The 10,815-nt window shown below is 47.3% G+C and overlaps 1 protein-coding gene across 1 annotated transcript in view; it reads right to left on the bottom strand.

Moving 5' to 3' along the window:
* Positions 1–294: 294 nt before the first annotated feature.
* Positions 295–10,815, bottom strand: part of NEK6 (NIMA related kinase 6) — a 42,208-nt gene continuing 31,687 nt past the window's right edge. Inside the window, exons 8-9 of the mRNA XM_009984528.2 lie at positions 6,087–6,200; positions 295–2,256 (exon numbers count right to left, since the gene is read on the bottom strand). Coding sequence (XP_009982830.1) covers positions 2,146–2,256; positions 6,087–6,200 — 225 coding nt within the window. The 3' untranslated portion in view covers positions 295–2,145. The remainder of the gene's footprint in view (positions 2,257–6,086; positions 6,201–10,815) is intronic.

Here is a 10,815-nt window from a genome sequence, read left to right as displayed (position 1 = left end):
CAGTTTATGTAGTCTGTCCATTTCTGATAGCTGCAAGGAACAGTTTCACACATATTTAGGCCTGTTTGCAGTAGAGTGTAGTGGGGTTTTTTTACTTTTTCCTTAACACTGGACTTTTTTTTTTTTAAACAAAGGTGTTTATTTTGTAAATATTTTTTTTATTTATCTAAAAATGCACAATTGCAAAAAATTACCTTTTGAAATACATTTACTTGTAAGCACTAATAAATTTTATGTAGCAAGAAAGTGACCAGACTTCTCCAGAGCTCAAGTTTAAGCCGAGCTTCCCTGGAAGCCCAAGATCCTTTTCTGTGTTACACCAAGAGAGGCGCAGCACAACCATCCCTCTGAACGTGTAGCTGCCACCACGGCTTAAAGGAAAGCTGCAGTGTAAAAGTGAGAGTCCTCAGTCTTAAATCTCAGCATTGCTAAAGAAGCTGGGTATACATTAAACAAGTTAGCATGGGAATGTTGGAAGCAATTTGGTGCCTCCACTACATTCTCATGCTGATTTGAATTTCCCAAATCTCTCTGGAGAGCAGAGGCTCAACTTTCTGCTGAGAAGACTCAATAAAACGGCACCTTGCATTAATGATACCAACATTAGTCACAGCAATTAATAGCTCTTCTTTGCTACCCTCTATAAATACTTTGAAATTTGATGGGCAGTAGTTGAAGATGGCACTGCAGTTTTCCTTTAAGTAGAGCAAATAAGATTAAAAAAAATCCACTAAAAGCATATATATGTAGGTAACCCTCTAACCCTAATCTTATTTCAAAAAAATTAAGAATCGTATGCTTTTCTTAAGAAAAAACAAAACAAAAACAGGCACAGGCTGCATTTGAACTGTCACACACAAATCTACGTTTGGCACGAGCCGCCGTCGCCCCCGGAAGCAGCACGGTGAGCGTTCCGTGCAGCCCTGCTCCTCGGGCAGGCAAATGAAATGGAAACACTTGAACGTGAATCCACGGTTGTTCCTAAAGCAGTGAATATTTTCCATCGACAGTAATGAAACAAATCATTGATTCAATGAATGAATTTAGTTGGCTGAAAATTTTCATGTAGTTAAAGAAGATGACTCCTTCAAATCAGGTTGAGATTTTATAAAAATTCACATTCTGGAAATGAGCTTTCACAGTAAATAGACGGGGGCTGATCCTTATGTAGAATTGGCTACACAAAGCGTTTTACTACTTTAAAAAAAAATGTCAAGTGTTTAAAACACTGCTTTGCTTAAGTTTTACGTGTAGTACCCAACGTACTACTGAACCTGTAAAGTATCTTCACCAAAATCGAGTTGTTGGCTTAGATAAACACTGGTTTTCAACAAGAACCTGTAGTCTAAAAAGAATCATGCCAAATGGGAAAGTACGTTTAAAGAGAAATTATCTGCAGAAGCAATGCTCGCTTTGGGCTCGCTGTGGCATGATTTTCTTCTTTTCTCCCCAGGTACACGCTGAACTCATCTCACTGGCTGTAGCCAAGTTAACAGATAAATGCATCAGCAAAATACTCACTCTAAATTTTCAATTAAAAAAAAAAAAAGAAATCTTGAAACAAATGTGTTTCCCACCCCCCGACCCTTCCCAGTTCCTAAGTCTGAAGAGGAGGGAATTAATAAAAACACATAAATGGCTGCTTTAAAATATACGAAGTAAAAACTGAATTTGCTATTAACCATTTGCAGAAGAGGCAAAGTAGCAGTTATACAAATTACACAAAATCTACTGCAATTCTTACATTAGTATAAAGTGATTTCACTGAAGGAATTACGTCAATATTTCACATTACAGTTACGATAGAAGGGGGGTGCCCAACGCTCTGACACCCTTGTTAATATCATCTACCCTAGATTACACACGACAGTTTTAAGAAAGGACCCTTAAATGATCTACATCTGTAACATGTTATTTGCCTTAAAAAAAAAAAAAAAAAAAATCACTTGCAATACCTCACAGAATCTTCACTTTAAAGCATGACCACCTTGTAAGAGTCCTTGTCAATAACCTGCAGAAATAATGGAGCATCCTGCCACGAGTGCTCAGCCCTCCGGCGGTGTGGCTGGGCACCGGGCGGTGCCATCCGAGAAAAAGAATTCAAGTAAGACTAAGCTGTGCTGCTGGGCGAGCGCGGCGGCCGGCTCATGTGCTGGAGGTCCACACGTGCATCTGCTTCGCTATCTGGTGCACGTAACCGACGTCGGGTCTCTGATCTGGGTCGGGGTATATGCACATGCTGACCAGCTCCCGCAGCTGGAAGACAGGGAGAGAGGTGTGGAAACGTGAGCGGAACGGCGGCTGGCTGACTGGGAAAGGCTGCGGGAACGTCTGCCCGACACAGGCACACCTCGTCCCTCGCCCTGTGCCCCCCACCCTACAAAAGGACCATGAAGAACCTTTTCCACAAAACCTTTGGTGTTGAAAACATCAATCTTCCACCCAACCCAGTGGGTTTTACATCACCGTTTGCCATGTGCCCGTGGCATACGCGTGCCGGGGGGCTCCGGGGGGCTCTGCAGAGCGCAACCACCACCCCTGACCTGTTACTCCTGACACGGGGAGTTTCAGGCAGGTGTTTTTTTCAAAATTAAATCTTTTTTCCTGGGAAATGTTTTATTCACTTCCGAGCACCAGAGCAGAGCTGACCAGCACCATCAGACGAGCAGCAGCTCGTGGTCAGCAGGAGCCCGAAGCACAAGACGAGGCAGTGGGTGGGGGGCACAGGAAGGGCACCCAGTGCAGCGGGACCCCACGACGTGCCCGACGGGCACAGCTGGGCAGCGGCGTGGGCAGAGGGAGGCACCAGTGGGATGGAGATGAAGGAAGGAAAAATGAAATCACTACCAGAAGTCTGATGGAGCTGACAGACAGGGATGGACTTTTTGGTAAAAATGGCCTCTGAGGAAAGGGGGAAGTGGAGGGGGGTTCAAAACCACGTCCTGAGCAGAGCTCTCCTGGACAACTGCGCTGCCCTTCCCACACCAGTCCCTGGTAACGAGCCAGGTCAGGGTTTTAATGTAAGAACAGCACTTGTGTATCTTCAGATACTGGAGCACAGCTGTCAAACACCAGTGTTTCCTAAAAACCTTCCTGAAGAGAGACTGGTCATTGATTATGTTGAATAAATAAAATGCAGAAGGGCTGAAGTCTCCCCCCCCTCCCAACCCTCTTTATTGTGCACATGAAAGATTGTAGCTTTTAATTATACAGACACTGAAAGCTGCTCGTACCCCCGAGGCACCAGGAGAAACAGCCTTGAGCCTCTGATCTTCTTACATCCTCCCAGTAGCCACCGTGCCAATTATTTTAATGGTAATTAAAAGCATGACCATACAGCTATCAGGCACAGGCTTCAGCTGCACGACTGGGTGCCCCCAGCGAGGTCTGCAGCTCCGGAAGGAGCAGGGCCCCGTGCTTCACCTGTCGCTGGGCCTGGGGCACGCTTCCGTGGGGATTCCGAGTGGGACGGAGGCCGAGGCACACTGGCAGCACGGCAGCCGGACACCCCGTCACCGCTGCCCACCTCACCCGTTGTTCCGTGCACACCCCCCCCCCCCCAGCCAGGCCATCTCCAGAGCAAACCGCCTCCGCCGCCCAGCCCCTCCTCTCCTAACTGCTACGGTGACTTTGTTTTTTAATTCATCCGAGAGCAGGGGGCTTCTGCCTCTAACTGCTGAGACCCCAGAAGCTTAACACGGACTTCAACTTCAACCATGATCAGACAGCCCACCACTGAACGCCCACAAACAAATTAAAATGCTTCTAAAGCTCTGACCAGAGCCTGTGCTCTCAGTACAATTTGTCCAACCAGTAGTAAACACAGCACTTAAAACACAGTCTGGGAAGTTCCATCCTTTAACGATGACCAAGACAGTGTGGGCACTTCACCATCATCTACAAGGAACTGGTGGACCAAGCCTTGAGAAGCACCACCAACCACTATCTCCAATTGCTAGCAAATTTGTTCCCGAGATGGAAAACTAATCCTGGCTGGAGTTCCAGCTCCTCCTCCTGCTACAAGCAGCACGCTGTTGGTCATGGGAGGGTTCAGACCAGTTAGCCACAAAAAGCTACAGAGAAGAGGAACATCAACAAAATTCCCTTTCCCACCATGAAAGCAGGCATTCTTCAATAAACGTTCTGCCTCGTTCCTCTAAAACAAGGCTGCAACTGAAATATTCATGTGGTCAGCAGTCAGCCTGCAGCTGAAGTTTTGCTTTGAGACCACATTACAGAGGTGAAGGAAAGACATGCCAATGGCTCTGGAGCATCTCTGAAAACTCTGGTAGCGTGGCACGGCCTAATCCTCACCCCTGCCCTCGGGTGGGAGGAGGTAAAGGCTTTACTGCTTTCCCACATCACTCACGAACCTGCGGCAGTGACAATGTTAAGTGGTCAGAAAGACTCTGCCCTTTCAAACTGAACCAGAGACGTTCACTCCAGAAGGAAAACGTGAGATAAGACTGAGATAACCACCCACCCGCCGGCCGCAGGAAGAACAAATTCTTTCTGGTGCAACTTGCTGCTGCCGGCAGCTGCCCCCACATGCCCCTGCTCTTCAGAAGAAACACTCCTGTCTGCACGGTTTATCCATCCTGCCTGCTGGGAGACACCAGCACACCTTCCCCTTTGGCTACCCGCTCCAAAAGCACCTGAAAACCCAACCTGTACAAGTTCGCACTGAACCGAGCGTTGCTCATGGGAGTCGTGTTCTAATGGTCGCAGAACTGAGGCTCGTCAGGGCTGCAGGCAGAAGCAGCAGCTGACGCAGCGCGATGAGCTCCAGCCCAAGGCACAGCCCTCCTCGGCCCGTCAGGCGCTCCGTGAGCGGTGTGCGAGCACCAGCTGGAGCCTGGTCCTCTGCGACCCGGCGCCTCGGAGCTTTCAACCATCCTTCTCACCCCGCACCGTATCGCCGCACTACACACACGCCTTAGCACTGCCAGAGGGAAGCAAACAGACAGTAATTGTAAAGACAGGAAACACATCTGTCAGCTTACACTAATTCCTGCTGCCAGCAGGCATATCCTGAGACACGTGCTCCAACAGCACGGCAAACGCCGACGTGCAGAGCCGGCGCTCGCCGCTACGGCAGCTTGGGCTGGGGTTGACATCTTTAAAATCCATTTTCCCACAACAGTTCTCAAACAATCTTTTTGCATGAGTTACTTAGCGAGCAAAAAACGAAGTAAAATGTAAAATGTGTGGTGCAGGGTCCCTCGCAGGGTAGAGATCAGGCCGTCTGCTGCCAGCCACGTACGGTACCTCCCCTGCATCCTGCCTCCTGCTCCTCAGAACTCTGAGGTCGAGTAAAACAAAAGAAAAGCCCCAAAGGATATGCTGAACATTTAAAATTACATTAGCCGTTTCCTTTCAAATAGAAGGCAACTGTAACTGAATGAGGAGGTAAGGAAAAGCAGCTGGTTTGTCTAGGTAAGGGAAAAAAAATAAAACCCAACCCTGCTCAAAAGGCACTGAGCAGAAACAACACATGTTTGCAGCTGAAATGAAACACCACCGAGCAAGCATACACAGTGACAAGTTTTTTTATAAGCTCCAGTTCAGCTACTGGTCTCCACCCCTTGCTTTCATATGCACAAAATCCAGACTTAAAAAAGCCCTTGTGCAGCTGCTGAATAGATGCTTATTGCATTAAACTAAGTAGCTTTCCTCCTGCCCCCCGTGTTTTTCTTAAAAATAAAAAAATCTTTCCCCCCTTGTTACATGCTGAACACTTCACAAACAAAAATTTAAGCACTGTTTTATGGTATGTTATTTTAAGGGAAAGGAAGCAAAGGAGAGGGCTTTCCCACGGTTCACTGTTGGTTTTTGTCAGCGTCACAGACTTCCAGTTTCAAAATATTCCCTACATGAAGGAATCTCCTTTTCTGCCTTAATTTAGCTTGTCCATACTCAGAATCACGAAAGTTTCCTTCACCAACCATCACACCCAGGGCACTCCGGCCATCCCCAGTTCTACCTGGAACATTGGGGCTTTCCCTCCCAGGTTCCCTCTCCTCTGTGGGGGCACAAACTTCCCTGCAGCCCCAGCACACTGCCCTGCAAAACCACTCCCAATTTACCTTTTCAGAATAATGTTCAGCTGGAAGAGGTGGGTAATCACATTGCTCTATTTTTTGGCAAAGAGAAAACAGGTTCATTTTATCTCCGTAGAAAGGACTCTGAAGAGCTGCCATCTGGAGAGGAAAAAAAACAGAAAACATTTCAGAAACACAAAGCATTTAATAGCCCTCAGTGCTGCTCATTTGCAAGAGCAAGTTTTGTTCTTCGACAGCGAGCAGGTGATGACGCTGCTCTCCGAGACCGTCCACAGCCACAGTTATTCCGGGATACGACAGTTTTGCAGTTTGCTGGTGCTTCCCAACACCTCCCTCCTGCCACGCAGCACCCTGCTCCCGTGTGCCAGTCGTGCCCCTGCTGGGGCACCGCGCCGCAGTGCATCCCCGCGGTGCCAGGCGCGTCCCTGCCTCCCGCCGGAGCCACCCGCGGCCCTGGCACACAGCCACCGGGCACCACCGAGCCTGGGAAAGTCTCGGCGTGTTCCTGTTGCTGAGATTCTTTCTGCCCACAACGTTCCAGGTGTGGGATGGTGGGTGTATATGGGGAAAAAAAGTACTTTAAAAAAAAAAAAAAAGTAAAAAAGCAGCAGGCTGCTCGGCCCATGGGGCAATCAGAAACCCACTGGCTCGAGGATGACCATGAAAACCTCTCAAACACAATCAGCTCTTCAAAAAGAAGAAGCCCTTCTGTCCTCAACGTGTCACGGTTTCAATCTTCTTTGGTTACAACCACATGCAGTTCATTTGCTCTCTGTGACTGGTACATTTTTAATAGTCTGCTACAAAGAATAAATGAATTATTTTTGGACATTTAGCTACCCAGAATATGAAGAATCTTATAAGCACGAGCAATGTACTTCAGCCTTTAAAAAACCCACCAAAATTACCTCAAAATAAACATCCCCTCCTGCCATACGTCTGCAATTTGGGCAAGAGTATCTCAGGCAGATTTAGGAACTAAACTACTGAAACTTTTCCTCATCTATCTGGACTTTTTCCTCTTTCAGCTCTGTTTTATGAATCCAGTATTTGCACCTCCAACACTATGACAGATGTCCCAGATAAACGGGCTGTTCGCACAGCACGGAGAGCTGTCGGAAGGCTCTGGGCAGGGAAGAATTCCTTCCAGGGCACACGGAGACTCCTTACAAGATATGTTTCTATGACACTTAAGTCTCAGGAAGGAAACGGCATCTCCGTGAGTGGAAAACCATTTACACTGCAAGGTCTCAACCAGGAGGTGGGAACCAACACCGACCCATGAGCCTCAGACAACAGCCATAGCGCCACCAGCACTTCTGAGCTTCACCAACGCGCCTACTGAGGATACCCACGGTGAGCTCAGCACCTTCCCTCTCGCCTCCCCCCGCCCAGGACCCAAACCCAGACCCTCCCGCAGCCCCCGGCCCCGCAGGGTCATCGTCACCAGCCCCGGCTGTCGCTCAGGTGCTGCTCGTTGCTCGCGCCCAAGGCAGCCCCGCAGAGCACCACCATACCACCTTCTCCCGAAGCACCACTGGAGAACTGTGGATGTTATCCACTCTGTTCAGATCTTTTTAAGCCACTTTGCTACAAGCTGCACCAAATGGGCCAGCTTTGCGCACTGAGGCCAGCTCAAGTTGATGCTTCTCACTACAGCTTTAAGAGGAAGTTACTTGATGATTATTAGTCTTCTGCTCATTACCATGCACGGTGAAAGCCATCTGAAGAACGCTGTCTTGTTGCTGGCACACACAGCAAGCTGCCAGCAGAACTAAAAAAGTCAATACTAGATGCTCCACTCTATTATCCTGCAGTTAGGAGTCCAGATCGATGGATTATTAGTGATTTGGTGACAGACAAGCAATTTTGATTAGGGCAGGGTTTGACACGCTGCGTTTGGGCTGGATTTACAGCAGAAGATCCAGTGCAGAGGTGTCCCCGAGCCACCCCCCCACCAGCATGGCCGGGCTGGGGTGCAGCCAGGGTCGTCTTACCAAAACCTCATCACCATTAACACACGTCCAAGTGTTAAGCAATGCAGGACTCGTCAAGATAAACTACCCTTGGTTTAAATCATAAATCTATCTTTTAAATAATTTAAAGTTGTTACGTTTCTTCCTTATTTGCAAGACACACTGGTTACTCTGTGAAATTAGTGCAAACATGTCTGAGCTGCAAGGGGCACCTTGCACCAGACAGTCACGCAGAGGTAGCAGACCCTCTGCAATGAGACCAAGTCATTACAAGGAGTAATAAAAGACATTTTGGACAAACCTCCAAGGTTATCTCCCCATGTACCACCAGACTAAAATAAGTTTCAGGAAGTTCTTCCAGAGGTATTTATCAGATATCTAGAGAGGTTTATAAATGGCCATACTGAATATACAAAGGTACCCAAATTACACTGAAGGACACCATGAACTGAGCACACAACTCCCAAAAACAGCTCAGAAAATTCCAAGCTTGTTCAGTTTTCGGTCTGTAATGCTTCATGTAACATAGCTCGAGACATTTGCTGTGCCAGTGACATCTACTGTGCTTTGCTGCAGGCTGTGTGAGAAGAGGAACTAGGCCTTTAACAGGGGCACAACCCAGCGCGTTGGGGAACAGGCACACTTTGACCGCTGTGGTTTCACCACTACTACCAGTAGTAGTGCTAAGCTACTCCTCACAGCCCTGCGGACCTGAGGTTGGAGAGTCACCAACAGGCTTGTGAGCGGCGAGAGCCCGGCCAGCCCCGCGCTCACGGCCTCGCCGACATTTCTGAAGGCAAAAGGTGAAGTTGTGTCACTGTCATAACAGTAACGGGCAAATCAGTAGGGAAAAAAATTACAGACTCCAATTAGAGATTGATAGCAACTGCCCAGCACACAAGATTGTTCCAAGAAAAATACTCATGGGCGCGTTGGGGAAGGCACCGAAGCAATCAAGGGTTAAACAAGGTCTCCGAGGTTTCAATCCAAACATCAATTTTGTCAGTAAGGTTGAACGGGATTTTTAAATTCCCATTAACTTTTTTTCCCAAGCCTAGTTAAGCGGTCATGTGCAAGAGAGGAGGAACGAAAAGGAAACACCGTGGGGTTTTGGGGTGGTAAACGCAGGGAATTAGAATGGAAAGAGACAGCAGCGGCGTTCCGACTAGAACAGTCGGGTCCGCGGGGGTCCTGGCCACGGGCGCTCCAGCATCTCCCTGACTACACTTTGTGATGCTCCATCGGGGTTTGCTCCTGACATTTGGATTAGAGCAATTAGGGCAGGACAGCCAGATCTCCATTTGAAATGACCACCAGGCAGCAGGACTGGTTAAAAAAGATACAGATACAGGAATCACTGTTAGTGTTTAAATTGACCGTCTCGCCGGGACTGCTGAAGTCATTGCTTGTAGCTATATTCTGGGAATTAGCAACTTATTTTTATCCCCTCCAAGTTATCTTGCTGACAGATATCCACGGGAAGTCAGGGATGAAGACAGTTACTACTATATTGATAAGATTTAATAAAATCACTGCATGATTATCAATGTCAAAGTTACGTGGTGCTATGTGGCATCACATCCCAAACCCCTCAATGTTCCCTAAGTGGATTCCAGTGGACACACAAAGCCTCTGAAGGCAATTTGTACCTTAAATCTCTGCAGCTTATCTACACAATCTATCTGGAGAAATATCAGAAGTGACTCATAACCAAACAAACAGCACGTCCTCACTTTCAAGCCAAATGGAAAAAGAGTCTTGTTACAAGAAATCAGTGAAGACAAAACACAGCTCCCTCAAAGACGTACAAATTTGATTTTTAATTTTCCAAATTCTAGAAAGTTAAGAAGCCAAGTTAGCTGTTTATCTGCTGAACACAAAATTGGTAAGTGTCCAGTCCTCCTCAGAATTTGCAAGATCTCACAGCTCCTGTTGATGAAGTTAAGGTTTACCTACGTAGGAAGTAAATTTAAAAACGCTTCACATGCCAAATCTTTCACGTTACTACAGTACTGCTACTCCTACCAGAGAATTATGTTTAGTGTGCAATTAAGTCAGCTTCTTGAAATACAAGGAGTACCAAGACTACTGTGCCATAAGGGGACCATATTGCCTGCAACAAAAACATATCTTAGCACAACGCTAAATATTTCTCTCTGCATAAATCTGGAATCCCATCTCCAGCAGAGCTCAGCCTCGGAAATGACTCAGAGCAGCCCGACGGAGAAGTCGGGCACCGCAGCAGCAAACGAGGAGCAGGGTCCAACCGGGGCGACTTTCACTGTTCCCCATAGACTTGGCAAGTCCAGCACACCGCGGCAGCGCCCGAGTCCTCGGCTCAGCAAGACCTTAAACTGAGAATTCCTCTCTAGGCCCAGTGAGTGAAGCCTACCTGGAATTGTTCAGCATAATGGATTCCTGGGAACTCAAGCTTCCTTCTCCCTGTTCCCACAGAAGAGTCTCCACATTCCTTTTCAAACGCCACCGGTAGACCCAGGTACATGCAGCTGTACTGTATCATTCCAGCTGTCAGTGTTGCATCGGAAGCATTACAAGCAAAACCTTCCTTTATAAAAAAATACAGCTTTTTGATGGTATGTTGCTGCTGCTGCTTCAGGAATTATTAAGTCTCTTTAATTCTTTTACTAGAGGTAATGAGAATTTGAGGATAAGGCACAAAGCCACTCAATTTAAGCTCACTATTTTCCAAATTTTTTTATCAAGTACTTAGTAGCATGTTTTATACCCTTTCTCTCCCTGCTATCCCATGGAATTTT

The sequence above is a fragment of the Tauraco erythrolophus genome, chromosome 22 (genome assembly GCF_009769465.1).
Source record: "Tauraco erythrolophus isolate bTauEry1 chromosome 22, bTauEry1.pri, whole genome shotgun sequence".
NCBI classification, from domain to species: Eukaryota; Metazoa; Chordata; class Aves; order Musophagiformes; family Musophagidae; genus Tauraco; species Tauraco erythrolophus.
Note: the sequence above shows the minus strand (reverse complement) of the source record. Positions and strands in the feature narration are given on the sequence as shown.